Genomic DNA, 21,461 nt, shown 5'->3' with positions numbered 1-21,461 from the left:
GGTATTTATAAAGTTGAGATATTAGCAGTTGAAAATATGTTACAAAATTAATGTTCAAATAATTTTTGACACAGAAGTTTCTGTTGTTTCAAATTTCTTTTTTAACACAAAGGTAGAAAATTAAAGCTCGTGCTATTTGTAGTCTTTTCAAAAATAACGTATGCTAATATGCATTAGCATATATCACTTCTGGATAGAATTTTAAATTGTTATTTTTTATATAGAATATACAGTTATTTACAAACTCAATATAGGATTTCGTTCATTTTTTCACAAACACCACAATGGCACTTCTTATTACACCAAGCGCCAAGTATGTTTATATGTAAAATAAATATTATTTTTTATTTTTATCGAAGAATAGTCTTTATGTCAAAAGCCTACGTTCGTTGAATCCTAATTTTTGTTTACAAACGTTCAGAATCTAAAACCGAATTAATTTGCGTCATGGAGTTGCCATTTTTATAATATACACGGTGGTCGTTATTCTTCTAATTTAAATAATCTTTATGATAGGCTTTTCTAGTTAACTTGGAATAAATTGAACAGAATGCTTAATATTTTTTATCCGACTTCGAAAAGGAGGAGAATACTCAATTCGATGTGTATGTATTTTTTTTTTTTTTTTTTTTTTTTTATGTATATTCACCGATTACGCCGAGACGGATGGACCAATCGGAACGAAACCTTTTGCATCTGGTAGAGTACGTCTCCCGATTGGTCCCGTTAAAAAAACATTTTGCATTTTTTCATTCCGAACGCTTTTTATTGCAAAAAAACGTGCGACGTACGTTCGCCGATTACTCAGAGACGGATGAACCAAGCGGAACGAAACTTTTTGCGTCCTGTAGAGTGTAACTCCTCATTGGTCCAGTAAAAAAAATGTTTTGCATTTTTTCATTCCTAACGACTATTTCTTCTAAATGTATGTTCGCCGATTACTCCAAGATGGATGGACCAATCGGAACGAAACATTTTGCATCTTGTGGAGTATGTCTCCCGATTGGTCCCGTTAAAAAAACATTTTGCCTTTTTTCATTGTTAACGATTTTTTTGCAAAAAACGTAATTCTTGACTTATATTTTTCGCCGATTACCGCGATACGGATGGACCAATTGAATAAAAAATTTTGCATCTTGTAGAGTATATTTCCCGATTGGTCTCGCAAACAAATGTTTGTATTTTTTCATTCCTAACGACTTATATCGCAAAAAACGTAATACTTCATTTATGTCTTCTGGCGTTTATGCTGCAGGGAATGTATCGATTGTGATGAAAACTTTCGCATTTAGTAAAAGGTATATCCGCGATGATCTCAATTGCAAAAATTTATTGAATTTGTTAATAACTACTATTATAGCAAAAAATCTACGCCTTCATGTTACTCTGCAAGGAATGTATCGTTCGCGATGAAACCTTTCATATTTGGTAGGAATTACAGGGTGTCCGGCGACTACCTCGACAGCCGTAGAGGGATGATTGCTAAGGGGATTCTAAACAACTTTTTCCTTTGCCAAATTGTTGGTTAAGGCTTGGTTTGCGAGTTAATAACAAAAAACACCGACCAATCCGAGCGCGGATAGAACGCAGTCCCAGGGACTGCAGTGTCGGGTACGAAAACCGGGCTTGACGTTGATCGCGAACGAACGGCTTGGCACCCCGTTGGCATAGCACAATAAAAAAACTGAACTGGTAGAACATTTTTAGTCGCTGTTTAGAATGAATATGGAACCTAATCTCTTATTGTCTGTCATAATGTAAAAAAGGAAATTCTAAGGATTTTAAACAACAAATAAAAATGTTTGAAGTGGTATAATTAATAAACGTTTGAATTAAAGGCTACACTAATGATGCAAAATTTGAAAACAATTTAAATGAAACTTACCCATTCGTTTCTAAATTAACTTGCTACACTGAAAGCAAATAATTCCCACTAGATCACTGTGTCGATTCTGGACATTCGATGAGCAAACACCTCGCCTATCATTCACACCTAAGTGCAATAAATGAGGGGAGTTCACTGGCCCGATCATGAAAATTGCTGTTCTACCGAACGTGTTTCCTCGATTCCCAGTGACAATTATCTGCTTTCAGCGTAGTAGGTTAATTTACGAACGAATGCGAAAGTTTCATTTATATTGTTTTCAAATTTTTCATCATTAACGTGGCTTCCAATTCAAACGTTTATTAACTATTCCATTTCAATCATTTTTATTTGTTGTTTAGAATCCTTAGAATTTCCTTTTTTACATTATGATAGGCGACAAGAGATTAGGTTCCGTATTCATTTTAAACAACGACTAAAAATGTTCTACCCGTCCAATTATTTTATTGTGCTATGCCAACGGGGTGCCGAGCCGTTCGTTTGCGACCTACGTCAGGCCCGGTTTTCATAGCCGACATTGCAGTCCCTGAGCCCGCGCGCTGTACGCGCTCGGATTGGTCGGTGTTTTTTGTTAATAACTAGAAAAACAAGCCTTAACCAACATTTTGGAAAAGGAAAAAGTTGTTTAGAATCACCTTAGCAATTATCCCTCTTCGGCTGTAGAGGTAGTCGCGTGACACTCTGTATATCCGCGATGACCCCACTTGCAAAAATTTATGGAATTTGTTGTTTATTAACCATTTAAATTTGGTCAATATTTTTTAGGTTTATGGTTATTAGCTAAGTAACAGAAACCTAAAATCACCTTACACTATCCTAAAAATACTACAGGTTCCACTAAAAAGTGTGAAATAAAATAATTTTTAACAAAAAACAAATCCGACTTCGAAATGCACTAAAAAGTGTCAAATAATTTCTATTTCATTTATAGCAATATTCCATAGCTATTAATAATATCTACTTAATCGTTAAATAGGATACCAAATACATTTCAAAGTTTTCGGAGGCGGCGCAAAATTAAAAATACCCGAACAAACGATGCTGCCAATAACGATTTGATTACGGTATGGCAAACTTGGTAATTAATAAGTCGTAAGAGAAAAATTATAGGTCCGGCTGAAAACATTTGTAATTGTAACGATTTTATGAGAAATTAGCAGCCCTCCTGATGTACATGCACTATACTGCAGTTCACAAGAGACCATACTTAACTCGCGCCGCTCACTAGGTCTAGAGAGATTTTTAATAACGTGTGTTATTCCCCTCTACAGCTTGCTTCTTATTATACTTTGCGACCATATAAATGGCGGGCAGAAATATATGACATACGATAATTGATAATCGGTGATGATATTGTAAAGTTTCACGATACAATGAAATTCCTATTATTTGTCGCAAGAAAAAAATGATGTGAACGCAAAGTAAGAAGCAAGCTGTAAAGGGGAATCACGCACTATTAAAAATCTCCCTAGACCACAGTAGGTCACTAGCTGCACGTGTTAAGTGCGGTCACTCGTGAACTGCAGTATAGTTAATTCGCAATGGGTTTGTTGATTCCCGTTGAATATTATTTACTTGAAATTATCAAATGGGTGATTTATCATAGGTTGCCGACGTCCGAGTTAGGATCTTCTTAGTAGAGGAAAAGTTTTTAATTTTGCGCCGCCTCCGAAAACTTTGAAATGTATTTGGTATCCTATTTAACGATTAAGTAGATATTATTAATAGCTATGGAATATTGGTATAAATGAAATAGAAATTATTTGACACTTTTTAGTGCATTTCGAAGTCGGATTTGTTTTTTGTTAAAAATTATTTTATAATATTTTTGAATTTGGAAATATTGTTATTGGAAATTGTTATCAAAAGTGTAATCAGAATTCATAAAGGGAACCAAGACCAGAATAATGACATGCATCATTTGTATCTGAGCTGGGTAAAATTTAGAAAACCAAAGTGTTTAAAATGTTAGACACTACAAAGTTTAAATAAAATAATATTCTAAATAGGAAGCGAAATTTTGACAAGATTATTAAAATTATTTTATTTGCTAAAGTTTCATCATCTGTTTACAATATTATTGTATTCAAACTTTATAGCATTTAATATTTTAAATATGTATTTCAAATATTTTTTTAACAATGTCAGTAAACTGAAAAACGAAGTGGTATTATAACTGAAGAAATCATAATGTATGTCAGCATAAATTTATTTTTAATTGTAATTCGGCAATATTATTATCCTATAAGCAATATTGTCTATTAATTTCTCCATGAAATAGATAAAGTTTGTATTATTATATTCAGCAATAATTAGCATTGTGCAGGGTCCGAAAGTGATGGGAACCTGAACCTCGGGTCAGGTCGGGAAAACTCGGGGGAAATCGGGCGAGTATCTATCGGGTCCAGAAAGAATCCTACTATTAATGATTTGATACCTACGTTCGTACATGTTCAGAAAATTTCAGGCTCTAAATAAGATTTATGTAGTAGGATACTTTCGGGACCCAATATAGATACTTCAGATTATTCTCTTTCAATAAACTCTCGATCCCGCCCGATTTTTCCCGACTCATCGTCAATCCAATCTCAAAATTTCATGTATCCGCACACTGCTAGTAATAATATTTGAACGCTACAATTAAAATATCTGTACAATTGTGAAGTAAAATGAACTATTTACTATTTTAAATAATATTTTATTCAGTACCGATTTGTATCGAATTGCCATTTAAGACCATAAATGAAAATTAACAAAACCAGCAACTCCACATTTTTGCGCATCATTTTTAAAATATAAAAGGAAAAAAAAAGAAAAATATTTTAAATATAAGTGTAATAATAATTTTCCGTTAACACAACCCATTCCTACTATTTTAATCTGCAGAGTATTACCTGCACACCAGCGTCTTTTTTATTATAAAAGAATTCATTTGGCCTGTTTTTAAGGTTGAAATGTTGATAATGATGTTTAGCATCTTCAAGGTAAATCGTTTCATTAGTTGCTTTGAAGAGCCACGCAGCTGCCCAAGCCAATTCGTCACCGTAATCTGTACTCTCGTAATACTGGGCTGCTCCACGAATTGCTTCATGGTATAATCCACGATATCTGTTGGCGAATTTATATAATTCTTTGGCATGCTTTAAGCATTTGGCACTGTATTCGAGATCCTGGTTGCGAAAAACTATGCTGGAAGCCGCAAGAGCTGCTGCTGTTTCGCCTGCCAGATCAGAACCTACGAAAAAGAATAAAATAGAGGTTTATTTTTTGGCCTAAAATATACCAGAGTCGTTCAAGCAGAAATTAATAATTTTAAGAAATTTTATTTGAAATATGCTGCGTTAACCAAGCTGATGTGGATTTTATAGTAGACCTGGATTAGGATTTCTGGGATCGAGACCTATCAAACTTTCAAGGGTCCTTTTGATTGGTAAACTTGGTTTAAAAATTGAAATGTATTTGAAACTAAATTGAATAATATGTAATCATAAAGATTAAGGGTAACAGTAAACAAAATTTCATGCATTATTTTTTGACACAGTAAATGGAAGACTTAGCCGGGGGCCCTTGGAAAATGGGGTCCGAGGCTGTAAACTCCTTTAGACCTCCTCTTGATCCAACGCTGGTAACAATTTATTCCTAATGTTTCCTTTTTTAAAGAATGGTTGTAGTAAATCACTTTTCAGTTCAAATCTTAAAGGCATAAGTGAGAATGAATAATTTTTTGGAAATTTATTTTTGATAAAAATACTATATTTTCAATATTTGCTATTTCATGGCATTGATGAGGCCTCTCTTTGGTCTTTCTAGGGTTACGGTATAACAAATGGTCTGTAGAAATGTATGCATATGAAGCAATAACATAATACAGATAATAGCAACAAAATAAATTGTGAAATTTGCAAATAGTATATTTAGTCACTTTTCAAAATAATAAAACTAATGAGACAACAGATTATATAGTTTACTCTTGAACAATTTTGATATTAAATTTCTTTAGGCATCAGTTTTGTTTATTTAACTTCGTTTATGACATCTAAAATAACGAATAAAATGTTTCCTATTGTTTATTAATGAATTGTTTAAAATGGTAGAAATGTCAAGCCGAGTATCAGGAGACTCGGTAGAGTCTTCACGCCAAGTAGTTTAGGCCGAAGGCTGGTCCGCCGGCGACAGCGAGACTCTACTGACAATGAGTACATATATTATCCCGAAGCAGAGCGTTTTGAGCGTTATGCAAAAAATAATTTGCTGTTGCAGAAAAAGTACGCAACTAAACTTCATTCTAATAACACAATTTGCTTCGGCTTGTCTTTCTCTTTTTTTGAGCCCAATAACACCTCAATCGGTGCATTTATTTATGAGATATTAATTGTTTTTCATCGATAAATTTCGATCAGTTTCATTAACATCTACGTCATGCCTACGTCAGCGTGGATTACACATTTTTGCTGCTAGAGGCGCTATTAGCGCTGTGGGTTACGTTACGCACATGCGCCGTTACTGATATTCGCGTTGGTTCAACATCGACGGTGCGCGGCATCAGCCGCGTCAAGGCGCCGCGTACAAAATTCAAAACGGTAGTAATTGGTCGCCTATGCATCTGCATATGCGTTTAACGATACTGGGTGATCATCAAAACTGCGACAGAAATGACAACACTTTTTCAAATTATTTTGAATAAAATATTTTCTTCACTTACTTCGAAATTATAAACTTTATAAGTAATCTTCTTTATTTCATGGGAACAGAAGAGCGGTAACAATTTATTTTGCTCTAAATAATGTAAATGTTAATTTACACCACAAATTATCACAAGATTATTTCAAACAATACCCAACTCTGATCATACCTTATGGAAATAATGAACAGTCCGTCTATTTCCTTTACACACGTATCATAACGCAAGATCATCTTACTATTACACATGTAAAATACTTTCTGTAACCACGACCTCTTTTCATTGCTTGCTATAACTTTAGGAGTATTGCTGCGAAATTACATACATAGTGTAAAATTACCATCAACCATTAATAGCCAATTAAAGTAAGATTAAACCGATTTATGTCGTGTTTGGACTCATTTTAATTGGAAAATTCCGAACAACCTGTTGGTGCAATTTTCATTGAGGTTAGATGAAAATTATTACAAATGAAATTTTCTTTACTGGATGCTCATTTGTTTTACTCCCTTTGAAGTCCCGTAGCTCGACCGTCGTTACTCGACGTATAACTATACCGTCTATCTCACTTCCTCTCGTTATTACATCTATTTTCTTACGGTCAAAGGGTCTAGCCGTATAAGCATAGTGAATCGGCCCCAGTAACAATTTCGGTTGATATTGATATCACATAATGCTTTTTGCCTAAACAACAATTGTGTGAAATTTCAACCCCCTACCCCCTCTGATAAGGGAGATATGAGGGTAAAACCCAAAACCTTTACCATTTTTTTTCTCGGAAACTATTTAAGATATTTGATCACATTAAAGTGCAAATAGTAGGTATTCATTAGTTGTATATCATATTTTTTTTTCAAAATTTTTATTCGATGATTAAGGGTTGAAAATTAATAAATAAATCTTTGAAAATGATTTTTATCAACAATCCTTTGGATGACACCCACCGAAAAAATTAAGAATAATCCTTTACTATTTAACTATTATCTGTAAAAATTTCAAGAGTGTCGGATTGGTACATCATAGTTAAAAAAAAATAAAACCAATGCAACGCCCTTTCATAAGGCAAAGCCAGCCTGAACGTTAGAGGCGCTCAACCTAACCGACCTACAGGGGAATACGTAGCGCCGACCCGCCACGTTTCTCGTACCAGAAACAGCTCTCAGAAAAGTATGAGCTCTTCTTTCCCTAAACTGTGTGTTAATTAACAGTCATTTATTTAAATATTATATTAACAATTTAAATTTTTTAATTAAGTTTTCTGGTCCTAATTTTTAACGTCCGTGTTTTCACGGTGTTTCTCGTTTTAAGTATGTGGGAGCCCTAAAAAGAGCTGATTATGTTGTACGTTACAAATGGCACCCTTATATAAATGCAACTAAGGTGTTCCTCGTTTTAAGTATGTGGGAGCCCTGAAAAGGGCTGATTATTAAGCCCTAAAAAGAGCTGATTGTGTTATGTATTGTCAGGTTGAAGTATATGATTTGAAACAGAAAACTCAAAAACTTTTTTTAAAAAAACACGCTTGTAAATAAATTTTAATCTTCGTCGCTATTTTCATCAATAACTGGAATAATGTTAGTTTTGTCAAATAAGTGAGTTAAAATTTCGGACGGTTTAACTATTCTGGATTTATAACGCGCATGGGATAAATAATAAATGATCGCGACGACGTGGGAGCAACAACCTACCGTTCTGTTACCATTCGGACAATCGCATGCATATTGGTTTATACCCGCGTAACTATTTACGTTTGATTTGTATTCTATGTAACAATTGTAAGTTTTACCGTTTATATGTCGCGACCGAACTTTCATTTTTATAATGTTATTGTTTTGTTGTAAATATTGTACATTTAACGCGTCATGTTCGTCCAATAATTCCGCAAGATAACGTTTTTACCGCGAGATTTTAAAGTTTGGAAATTCTATCCAATTAACGACTCCTCTATATTCGGCAACAAGAGGGAACAAGACAGTGGACACTAAAATCATGGACTCAGGATCGTACGCTTTACCCTTTATGATGCGTCTATTTACACGCCAATTTAGGCTCCGTGATTGCGTAAAAAAGTATCAGGGCATATAAACCGCATTGGAAAATACACCATTTGTACCATAAAACGCGCTTAACTCTTTTCTGGACACCCATATACTTAAAACGAAGGTCACCTTAATTGCAGCCATTTCCAGGTAGTACTGGTACGCTATAATATAATTAACTCTTTTCAGGGCGACCATATACTTAAAACGAGGAAAATCTTAGTTACAACTATTCACAGGTACCAGCTACAATTTAATTAAAAGTAATACGTACGTGAAAAGGTAAAGACGGAAATAGTTATAGAAGTCTATGTTCTTTACAGCGTTGAATAGAATGATATTGCAGTTATACCTGTGATACCTTCTTTGACTATTAAAAGGACAACTAATGGCATCTAACACAGTGCCATTGTTCAAGACATGATATAAATCTGTGATTTAGGGCTCCCACTTAATTAAAAAATTTAAATTGTTAATATATTATTTAAATAAATGACTGTTAACTAACACACAGTTTAGGGAAAGAAGAGCTCATACTTTTCTGAGAGCTGTTTCTGGTACGAGAAACGTGGCGGGTCGGCGCTACGTATTCCCCTGTAGGTCGGTTAGGTTGAGCGCCTCTAACGTTCAGGCCGGCTTTGCCTTATGAAAGGGCGTTGCATTGGTTTTATTTTTTTTTAACTATGATGTACCAATCCGACACTTTTGAAATTTTTACAGATAATAGTTAAATAGTAAAGGATTATTCTGAATTTTTTCGGTGGGTGTCATCCAAGGGATTGTTTATAAAAATCATTTTCAAAGATTTATTTATTAATTTTCAACCCTTAATCATCGAATAAAAATTTTGAAAAAAAAATATGATATACAGCTAATGAATACCTACTATTTGCACTTTAATGTGATCAAATATCTTAAATAGTTTCTGAGAAAAAAAATGGTAAAGGTTTTGGGTTTTACCCTCATATCTCCCTTATCAGAGGGGGTAGGGGGTTGAAATTGCACACAATTGTTGTTTAGACAAAAAGCATTATGTGATATAAATATCAACCGAAATTGTTACTGGGGTCGATTCACTATGCTTATACGGCTAGACCCTTTAGCCGAGCATCACTATACTTTGTTTCTTTATGCCAATGAACGACACTGTCCTGTTGCCATAAAGGGTATAGCCGGATAAGATGGTCAAAAGTGCCCCCAAACCAAATTCGACTTGCTATGAACCATTCGATAAGTGATCAAGAAAAACCAGTCTGTGCCAAGTTTCAACCCTGTATGTTATCTGGGAGGGTAGTTACGGGTAAAAATGTAATTGCGAGGTTTTTGGCCAATTTCTCCTATTTAATGACATTCGAAAATTCTGAAAAAAATCAGAGACATTTCTGTTTGCGAGGTACATATTACAGAATTTTTTCAGATTTTTAAATTGAAAACTGAAGCCGTGAAAAATCAAAAACGTCAAAAAATCCTGAAAAATGGCGATTTTGTATTGAAGGAGATGAGGTCCTACGATCATATTTTTTTTATAAGTGTATATTATTGATACTATCATCCTCAATTTTTTTCAGATTTTTTGGAGAGGTGCGCCATAGTTAAAAAAATTAAAAACCGATTTTTTCGCTGTTTTTTGCGTGTTAGAGTTACTTATTCGACGAATTTTCGTCTGTTATTTATCACATACATGGTATATACACTGTTCACTGTTTTTACATGCAGTGGAATAGAATAGGAATTAAACTAAATAAACATAATTGGTAAAAGTACGTTACGTCCGTTATATTTCAAAAGATTAAAGGTATTTTCAACGGTACCGGTGGTCCAGTGGTAAAGCGTCTGACTGCTAAACCGCTGCAAACTTCTTTTCGTAGGTTCGAGTCCACTCAAACTCAATTCTTTTTTTTTTTTTGGAAATACATTATTTCAAACTTATCCAGTTTTTTCAAACTACATATTCAGAATTGTTAAAGATAATGAAAAATATTAAATAATACTGTAACTGACAAAATACATGACAAGAGAAACGGTAGAATAGAAAGTACTTCAAAATGGTATTTATGTATATTACAGATAAAAATATTTAAAAAATATTATTGAAACATTTGTACACAAGTATATTAATGATTATCATATAGGTAGAAGTTTGAAAAAATGTATTTCCAAAAAAAAAAGATTGAGTCTGAGTGGACTCGAACCTACGAAAAGAAGTTTGCAGCGGTTTAGCAGTCAGACGCTTTACCACTGGACCACCGATACCGTTGAAGATACCTTTAATCTTTTGAAATATACCGGACGTAACGTACTTTTACCAATTATGTTTATTTAGTTTAATTCCTATTCTATTCCACTGCATGTAAAAACATTGAACAGTGTATATACCATGTATGTGATAAATAACAGACGAAAATTCGTCGAATAAGTAACTCTAACACGCAAAAAACAGCGAAAAAATCGGTTTTTAATTTTTTTAACTATGGCGCACCTCTCCAAAAAATCTGAAAAAAATTGAGGATGATAGTATCAATAATATACACTTATAAAAAAAATATGATCGTAGGACCTCATCTCCTTCAATACAAAATCGCCATTTTTCAGGATTTTTTGACGTTTTTGATTTTTCACGGCTTCAGTTTTCAATTTAAAAATCTGAAAAAATTCTGTAATATGTACCTCGCAAACAGAAATGTCTCTGATTTTTTTCAGAATTTTCGAATGTCATTAAATAGGAGAAATTGGCCAAAAACCTCGCAATTACATTTTTACCCGTAACTACCCTCCCAGATAACATACAGGGTTGAAACTTGGCACAGACTGGTTTTTTTTGATAAGCTATCGAATGAGCCATTGCAAGTCGAATTTGGTTTGGGGGCACTTTTGACCATCTTATCCGGCTATACCCTTTCACTGATGCGCATATGTTATCCAGTGCACAGTAGCAGTTCGTTTATGAACATCCATCTGAACATTTCTGTAGCGATTGGTTCCTTTTCCTATTTTTCATAGCTTTGTATGTAACTGTTTCACATTATATTCATTTTAATTATTTTCTACTTCTTTTATTCTATTTTTTTTTCTTACTTATTATTTCCTTCTTATCTTTTTTTATTCTTTTCATTATTTCTTTTACTTTTTCTTCTATTTTCTCGATTTAATTGCATTACTTACATTCAATAAAATAATACATTACATGTAAAAAAGGTAACGCCAAGTAGTTTAGGCATTATGAGCGGAGCACCTCTTTGCACTAATACACAATGCATTTCAGTGTGGCCCTGAAAACGTCGTGATATCCCACAAAAAGTACATTACATGTAAAAAAAAGGTAACGCCAAGTAGTTTAGGCACTATATGGTAGATATTTTGTGAATTTTCTAAAAAAGTAACGGATATCGTGCAAAACCAGCCAAATATTGAGTTATATATATTTTTCAACCTGGCGTTTGGCTGTCTCGTTGCGATTCAACAAAATTTGTTGTACGTTATTCCAAATCTGTGAATACACTATCGGCTTTATTGGAGCAAAGCTCCTCTATTAAACGACTCATAGGCATTTTTTGTGACTTTTTAACTCAAAAACTGGATTATCAATTTTGACCATTCTTTGCAAGCTGATCACAGTGGTCACTATGAGTGTTTATATAGAATAAAATCAGAGATCGGTGGTGTTCTCGAGGAATGATCACAGAAACCGATACCCATTTTAAGGGGGTAGACACAGGTAATGCAGCGAGGTGACATTACCGGCAAAAATGGGCCTATAAAGGGGTTTACGGGAATACACTTTTCGTTCTTATATGAGAAGATTTGGAGCTGGATGAGGGTTCGTTCGAAAGAGGAAGGTCCAATGCAGGGCAGTCTGGTCATGCTCGAACGAGATTGGGTAATTATTTAGAAGTTGGTCCTCCTCACCGATTTTCGTGACCTTGAAATATGTTGTCAAGGTTATCATTCTGGACAACTTTTTCCTATACATGTTACCGCCGCTCGGCCTTAGTTTCTGAGATATTTGCAAAAATCTTTAGTTAAATCTTAGATTACGAGTACACTGTATTCCGGGAAAAATGGAGACTGAATGGTGATTGAAAGAGTGATCGAAGTGGTTTGAGGTTAGGGTTAGGGTTAGGGTTTTGTTTTTGATTTTTTCACGTTATAATTACTCTTTCTTTCACTTTTTATATATTGTATACCTATTATTCATTTTGTGTTTTGTCAGAAATCGGAAACATTTCGCCCATTATATCGAAAAATGCCATTATACGCTCATTAACATCATGTTGACGTCGGAATAAAAACTCAGCTATATATCCCACGTAATGAGACGTACGAGTTCCATAACGAGGAATATTAGCTCTCATATCACGCCATGTACGCTCTAAACATAAACCTAACCTAAACCTAACCTAACCCTAACTCTAACCCTAACCTAGAACCACTTCAATCGCTCTTTCAATCACTATTCAGTTTCCATTTTTCCCGGAATACAGTGTATAACTGCAGTTTTTTACGAATATCTCGGAAACTAAGGCCGAGCGGCGGTAACATATATAGGGAAAAGTTGTTCAGAATGATGACCTTGACAACATATTTCAAGGTCACGAAAATCGGTGAGGAGGACCAACTTCTAAATAATTACCCGAGATTGTGTTGATATCTAATAATATGAGTGTCTAAAGTAGAGTAAAAATCGACAAAATACATCCGCAGATTCCAAATACTCTTTAGGTCACTAAAAGAGTTTTGTGACTCAAACGGTGACCAGTCCGCCCTGCATTGAACCTTCCTCTTTCGAATGAACCCTTATTTAGATCAAAATCTTTTCATATAAGGACGAAAAGAGAGAAATCGGAATTACGCTATTGCGCGAGCATTGAATTCGTGTTCCGTAAATTAAAACTCGGGTTGTTTTGTTTTATTTTGTTTTGTTAAACACTAATTTTAATTGCTATATTGTGTCTCAACTCTGTTAAAGTTACATTTAGTGCAAATCAATCGCTTCGCTCCAGTATGTCAACCACGAAGCGGATGGCGGCCTAGTATAAAGTTAATTACTATAAATAGTTGTTTAATGCTATATAAAGTCGATAATGTATTCACAGGTTTGGAATAACGTACAATAAATTTTGTTGAATCGCAACGAGGCAGTCAAACGCCAAGTATAAATATTTTGAAAAATATATATAACTCAATATTTGGCTGGTTTTGCATCATATCCGTTACTTTTTTAGAAAATTCACAAAATATGAACCATATAGTGCCTAAACTACTTGGCGTTACCTTCTTTTTACATGTAATGTACTTTTTGTGGGTCCACTTGTATCAAACGCCCGTATCGTATCACCGTTCCGAACCCTTCTGAAGAGGCAGACGTTGCCTCGTTGCATGCCACAGCGTGCTACTGCTCGGACAATATTTCTTCGTTTCTTGAAAGAAACTCCTATAGGCGAGGAGTTTCGGTTTGCTGCGTGCTGTTTCTTTATTGTAGGAGTCTGTCGCTTACAATTAATACTATACAACTTTTATCACATCTGCAAGTTAAAAGAGGAATTTTGGGAATCGGTTTATAACTTAGAGATAACTTATTATATGTTATATTTTTTCCCTATTTTATTTCCCTAAGTTATAAAGCGATTCCTAAAATTCCTCTTTTAACTTGCAGATGTAATAAAAATAATCTCTCTGGTGCCGTCAAATAGAATGTTTTTGAAAATAATATGATCTTAATATTCTGAAGTTTTAAAAAATTACAAATGTTAAAAACGAACAACAAATGCGTATTCGCGCGCATAGAAATTACCAATAATTGTACTTTTTTATTTTTGGTTCTTTTTTTTGTTTAGAAGATACAGTTCAGAAATAGCAAACACTATTATAAGTAAAAATTGTCCAAAACATATCCTGTTTGGTATCATTTTAATCAGAAAAACGTCACAAATATTTTGGTAAAAGTTTTATAAGAAAAAAATGAAAAATAACAAAGTTCAGTCATTACATTAGTATTATCTCACTGATATATCCGATCCCAGATCATATTATTCCATGCCTCAAGTGTGATGTTTCCACTTGACATAGCTATTTGGGCCTTCGCCTGGGTATGTTGTTTTTACGCTTCAAGTGGTCTCCGAACCTATCCTTTGAACGGCAAGAAACCGACAATTTTCTGATCGGCCCGTTCCTTCACCTCCGTATCACAGACCAATAGAACTTTCGATACTCGGCAACGGAAAAATCTCTGGAAAATTAACATTGTCCTTTTTCAATAATCACGCAGGTGATTATTAACATTGCTCTTTTATGTACAGCGCAGCACCGAAGATAATTGATCTCTTTAAATATATTTAGACGATAAAATTTGTCTAAATTAAATTAGATTAAATTCATAAATAATTTCATCAATTTTGAAATGAATCCAATAATACCGCAAGGTTTCAAATAAATTGAAATGTTAATTTATTGAACTTGAAACCCAAGTGACAGCACGAAACGCTATGTCAAGTGCAAACGCATGAACCTCTCCTTCGATGCAACGGCAAAGAATCGACTTTTTCGGATGGGTCCGTTGCCTCCGTTCCTTTGGAACAGCACGCAGCAAAACGAAACTCCTCGCCTGTAGTGGCCCAGTCCTGTTGCCGAACCATTTCTATCAAGAAACAAAGAAATGTTGTCTGAGCCGCAGCACGCCGTGGCATGTAACGAAGCAACGCCTGTCTCTTCAAAAGGGTTCGGAACGGTGATACGATACGGGCGTTTGATACAAGTGGATACTCGGCTTGAATTAGTCCATATTACTGCTATATGTTTTGCTGATATTAATAGCGACATACCATTTTATCTCTTAACATTTAATTACACTTACAATTAGAAAAGCACTATGGCTACTTTAAATTGCCATCAATATACTTTTTTTTTTATTTTTCGTAATGTGGTCGGGAGACAGGGAGGGTTGTGCCCTAACCTCCAGGACTCCCATATAAGTTGTTCCTGCGAGCAGATGCCCGCTTACCAACCAATAAAAGAAAATTATCTTCGCGTTACCGACATGAATGTAATTGTTGGATGATTTGAGTGGGAGCAGGAAAATTTTCAAAAAACCTGCTAATAAAGTAATGAGGGAAGGAAAATTAGGAAATAGGTAGAGGGAGCACTGGCGGCACCAGTGCACATACAGGGCAAAAGCCAAGGGATGTAGCTATACTAGATGTCAAGGAAAGAGGAAACGCTCAAGACGAGCAGGAAGTGAAAAGACAGAGTCATAGGGTGGGAAAAGGGTATGCAGAGCGAAAAGGCACATTTTCCTCTGATGTAATAAATTGAACAAGAGGATTTGAATGGTCATTGGTGAAGTAATTTGACCGAAGATGAGCTACGTAGTCTTTGATTAAAGATACTTTTGCGATGTTATGGAGTAAAGTTGTAGGAAATCGTTGAGGTTTATTCAGAACAGCCTTTAGAATTTTGTTCTGGACTCTCTGAATAGTAGTTTTACAATATTTGGGGCAGATTGGCCACAAAATTTGAGAACCATAAGTCAGGATCGGTCGGATGCATATTTTATACATGCTGAGACGGATGGAGACGTGTAACGGAGGAGCGTTATTGAGGTGTCTATGGAGCGTGCGGTATGCAGCCAAGGCCTTCTTGATACAGCCTTGAGCGGCGCAGAACTAACGGAAACTATGGTGGAGTACAATGCGCAGATAGCGTGCAGTAGGGGACCATGGAATTACAAGATTGTTGACGGAAATTTTGAAGTTGTCCACAATGGGAAAATCCCTCCTGCGTTGGGTGAATAGTACGGCCTCTGACTTGTCCGGGTTAATTTTTAGCTTCCAGTCAGCGAAATACTCAAGAATGATGTCCAGATACCGCTGTATTTTAAAAATCAAGTGAGAGAGTCTGACGGAAGAGGTCAGAATAGCCGTATCGTCGGCATAAAGAGCTAGGATACAATCGAGGCACTGAGGGATATCATTTATGTAGATACTGAACAAGAGAGGAGCCAAAATGGAGCCCTGTGGCACTCCAGCACAAATTTTAAAGAAAGGGGATTGCGAGCCCAGAATTTGTACAAATAGTTGGCGATTATTGGGGTAAGAGTGACGCAGCAGAATGAGTATTGGGTGTAGGTTGATGCCATCCAGTTTGAAGAGAAGCACGTCGTGCTAAACGATATCGAAGGCCTTGACAAGGTTAAGCAAGGCCATCCCCACCGCGCGACGAATGTTTAACTCTTTGGAAATGAATTGGGAAATTCGAGCAACTTGTTGCAGTGTCGAATGCTATTGACAGAATCCGAATTGTTGGTCACTGATAATTTTGTTCGATGAGAGGTGTGAAGATATAGCAGAGAAGATGACTTTTTCGAACAGCTTACCGGGAATTGATAAAAGGCTGATAGGCCTGTAACTGGCAGGGATGTTTTTTGGTTTCCCAGGTTTGAGAATGGGAATAACCTTTACGATTTTCCAAGCCTCAGGAAAGTAGGCTAGTTTAACGGAGCTACGGAATAGATAATAAAGCTGAATGGAGATCTTGAATAAGGCGTTTTTCAACATAGGAGCTGAGATTCTGTCTGGACCAGGAGCTTTACGATTTTTTAAGCGGCGAATGTGGTTGAAGATACGACAAGGAGAAAGATCCAGACCAGTTATAGGCGTGTTATCTTCAAGAATTGAGTTGTTGTTATTGTGTAGGTTGGAAATAAAATTCTCAATTGACGGTGAATATGGCGAGTTTAGAGAAGATGCACTGTTATGAACGTTAATGAAATTGCTAGCAAGCACCTCCGCTTTTTCGTAGTCAGAGCAAGCGGTGCAAGAATTATGAGCAAGTGGTGGAAGTCTTTTCGAGTCGCCTGTAGAGGATATTGCGCGATATGTGCTCCAAAAGGTTGGATCAGGTTTTTTGAAAGAAGATAGTTTATTAATCCAATTGGTGTGACGGAGAACGGAAATACGTTTCCTAATAGCTGCGAATAGATCATGGATTCTATCATGAAGCGTGTAGCTGCCAATCCTTTGAGCCAATTTCCTCAAACGCCTCCTGGCTGCTATGAGTAACTAAAGTTCGGAGTCATTTATCAGGTAGTTATGTTTGGAGATGGAATTATCGACACGAGTGGTGGCCCGACGATGGCACGCGTGAAGGAATGAGGTCAAGGTTTTGATGGACTTGTCAATATCGTCAGTGGAACAATATTTGGATTGAATTTTGAAATTCGAGATTAGCTGATTGTAGAGTTTCCAATCCGTGGCCCTGTCGAGACCAGCAGGCCGTGTTGAACCAGAAACAGAAAGGACAACCGGAGCATGGTCAGAATTTAGCTGATCCAGGGTTGTGCAAGAAAAGCTCTGAGGGCAGTTGGAGATGAAAAAATCAACGACCGAAGATCTACAATAAGTGGAAATCGTGGTGAACGCGTCGAGATGGATCATTCTATAGTCGGATCTGATCATGTGGTTAAAAACGGTTTTATCGTTAGCGTTATCGACATAATTGTTCCAAAGAGAGTGTTTGGCTTTCCAATTGCCGCCAATCAAGAATGGGGATCCCATCCGAACCAGTTGATCGAGGTCGAAACGAGAGATGATGTTATTATAGTTGGGGGAGAATATATAAATTGCCATTAATATACTGACATTATAATATAATTAACCCTCGAACGGCGGACCACGGAGAGAGCCCCAATTTTAATTTAATTTTGTATTTCATATTTTTTTATTTTATAAATTTGACATTGTCCTTTCGAAACTTATTCTTCAAATATATAAAACTTTTTCGTTCAAAAATTATACGTTCAATTTGAGGTTAATATCCTTGTTTATATGTTGTAAGTTTTAGTCTTGATTGACCCAGACCATGCTGTCCAAGGATTAATGCTTTACTTGCCATTTCGCATTGTTAGTCTAATTTTATTAGTATATAGAATTTTTGTCATTATTTCATCTTTTGATTGACATCTTAAATTTAATATAATTATATGGATGAAACAAGAAATAAGAAATAAATGTTTGAATACAATTGTCGATATAATCGATAATATTTCTTTCTATACGTATATTATGAATGATACATTATCCTGTAAGAATGTTTTTTGTTTTTTTAAATACAATAATTCAAAATAATATGAGAATATCTATAGAAATATTATAATTTTATCAATTCGACACTTAAAAATTATATTTAAAAAGAAATAGGAACAGCTATGATAAAAAATACCTTATTGCAAATAAAATTCTATAATACATAATGACTATTTTATTTACATTAATAACATATTGAATTAAATAGTTTATTAAGTAAACATGAAGAATTTTCTTGCAACGAAGGTAGTAATTCAAAGATTAATTAACAATAATCTTTGTTTTATGTGTTTGAATTTGAGTAATGAAATAATCGTACCAGGATGTTCAGGATCAATTTTGTAAGCAGGTCTGGTGGTGTTTAGTTCCTCAGGTCTTCCCCAGAAGGTGTGATCCAAAGAGAAATCACCAACTTGACCGTAGAAGACGTATTCGCTGACATGGCACTTGATGAAGTAATCAGTGGCCCATTTGATGGCTTTGCGAAGTTCATCAAGTTGACCGGCTGCGTTGTAAGCTTCTGGCCAGCTGACCGCACCCCATGCCAAAAGGGTCGTCGTTGAAGCCATTGTGAAGCCAAACTTTACGAAATCACCGGCTAAAGATATTTACAACATTAATTCTGCTACATATTCTATATATTAATTTAATTCTTTATGAAGTGCAATAAAAAATCATTCTATTCAAGTTATATTATCAACCTCCTTTTTAACTTTTGATTAATATTTCATTTGTTTTTAGGTTATAAATTTCAAACTTTGAAATCGTAGTTTTTCAAATTTTAATTTTAGTATTTTTAAACATTCAGTTTGTACTTTTCAAATTTTCAATTTTCAATCATTCAACTTGCAATTTTCAAATTTTTCAATATTCAGTTTGTAACTTACAAAATATCAAATATACAATTTTTTATTTACAATTCCCAAATTTTTCAATATTCCAATTATCAATACGGGGTGTTCAAATTTCTGAATTTTAGCTGTATAATTTGCACAATTTTCAAGTTGCATTTATTGTAATTTAAACATTTGTAGGGAATTTTCTGTAACTGGTATAATTCGAATATTACAATTTTCTTTGTTCTTTTTCTAGTTATTCCATTTTATTAAATTTGTAATGCTGATCATCGATAACCCCCATGAAAGTTAACGTATTGTTAATTGCCGATATTTTTAATAATTTTATTTTTTAAATAAGGTAAAAGCACCAGTAGTTGACCAATTAAAAAAAAGATTGTGTGTAAATAATAATCACTGTCCAACACGAATTTTGTTTTCCAATAGCCATTGGGTGATGATTGTAGAGCTACTCGTCCTGAACACGAATCCGAAATCCGAAACACCCTCCACTATCACCTTCAGTTTTCGAAAAACACGAGTTTTTGTAAAAATATGTGTTTTGGGGGGAAAATGGTCTACTACGCGAAAAGTAAAAACGCTAGAATATTCACATTGGTCTTAAACAATAGAGGAGAGTTTTCCGAATATATTGATATATACAGAGTGTCCCACGCAACCGGAATAGACAATTAGAGTAATCTCTGTATCGTGTAAGAGAACTGTGAGCGCGGTTTGCGTATAAATTAGGATCAGTGAATACAAGAAGTACTTTTATTATCAAAGCGTACATGTGCTCAGGGGAACACCCGTAGACAGTTAGTCAAGAAAAAGGAGAAAATCGCAGATACAAAGAGAACAATCGCAACGCATGCGCAGTAACACGCCATCTACAAACCCCGCGAAGGATTGAAAGATAATAGTTAATCACAACACCCTCAATCTAAGCGGACATACATTAAAAGAAAAGAAATGCCCCAAAAAGAAAACAAAAACCAAAAAAAAACACACACACACCAAAAAGGCTAGCGCGGACGCATTCCCAAAGCTTCAATACAATAGTAGTGCTTAACCCTTGGCAATGACTTTGTAAAAACGTCAGCCAACATTTTATCTGTCGGAATGTTCGATAACTTAAACAATTGTTCTTTAACCGCGTCACGGACGAAGTGACGACGAACATCAATATGCTTCGTCCTCGAGTGGAAAACCGGATTCTCCGACAAACTCCTGGCTCCGCGATTATGGCAATAGAGTACAACGGCAGCAAGCTCTCCGAATCCAAGCTCCAACAGCAGCGAACGCAAATACTTTGCCTCCTTGGCCGCCTCGGCAAGGGCCATGTACTCGGCCTCTGTTGAAGAGAGCGCCACAGTGCGCTGCTTCTGAGCCTTCCAGGAGACCGCTGCTCCACTCAGGAGAAATGTATATCCAGTGTACGATCTACGATCAGACTCACTGTTTCCCCAATCCGCATCCGCATATCCAACCACACCACCTTCTGTCTGCTTGAAAGTCAAGACATAATCAAGCGTGCCCTGAAGGTAGCGAAGGACTCTCTTCGCAGCTCCCCAATGTTCCTCTTTATGACAATTATTAAATTGTCCCAAGAAGCTAACGATAAAGGCTATATCAGGCCTCGTAGCCATCGCTAAGTACATCAAGGCCCCAATAAGTTCGCGATACGGTCGCGAGTTCGCCTCTTGATCCTTGATTCCAGTCTGTTTGGAAAGACTCGAACCAGCCATGCCAGGCGTAGCAACTGGATTTGCTCCACTCATGCCAAAACGTTCCAGAAGATTCTGGATGTAACGCCGCTGTGACAACAAAATACCGTCAGAGGTCTGGTCTACTTCAATTCCCAGACAATATCTGGCTCGACCCAGATCCTTTACTTCGAACTCTCGCATTAAGCCGTCCTTCAAATTTTGAGTCCATAGCAGA

The 21,461-nt window shown here is 35.6% G+C and overlaps 1 protein-coding gene across 9 annotated transcripts in view; it reads right to left on the bottom strand.

The window, feature by feature from the left end:
* Positions 1–21,461, bottom strand: part of LOC117605853 (endoglucanase E-4) — a 60,058-nt gene that overhangs the window by 9,635 nt on the left and 28,962 nt on the right. For 8 of the 9 annotated variants that reach the window (XM_034327626.2, XM_034327618.2, XM_034327620.2 and 5 more), the window contains 2 exons: positions 19,001–19,279; positions 4,780–5,120 (listed from right to left, as the gene is read on the bottom strand). In XM_034327626.2, the coding sequence (XP_034183517.2) occupies positions 4,780–5,120; positions 19,001–19,279 (620 nt within the window). The remainder of the gene's footprint in view (positions 1–4,779; positions 5,121–19,000; positions 19,280–21,461) is intronic. The other variant, XM_034327628.2, reaches the window with a different exon arrangement.

Source organism: Osmia lignaria, chromosome 2 (genome assembly GCF_051020975.1).
Source record: "Osmia lignaria lignaria isolate PbOS001 chromosome 2, iyOsmLign1, whole genome shotgun sequence".
Classification (NCBI taxonomy): Eukaryota; Metazoa; Arthropoda; class Insecta; order Hymenoptera; family Megachilidae; genus Osmia; species Osmia lignaria.
This window is presented reverse-complemented; position numbering and strand designations above follow the sequence as displayed.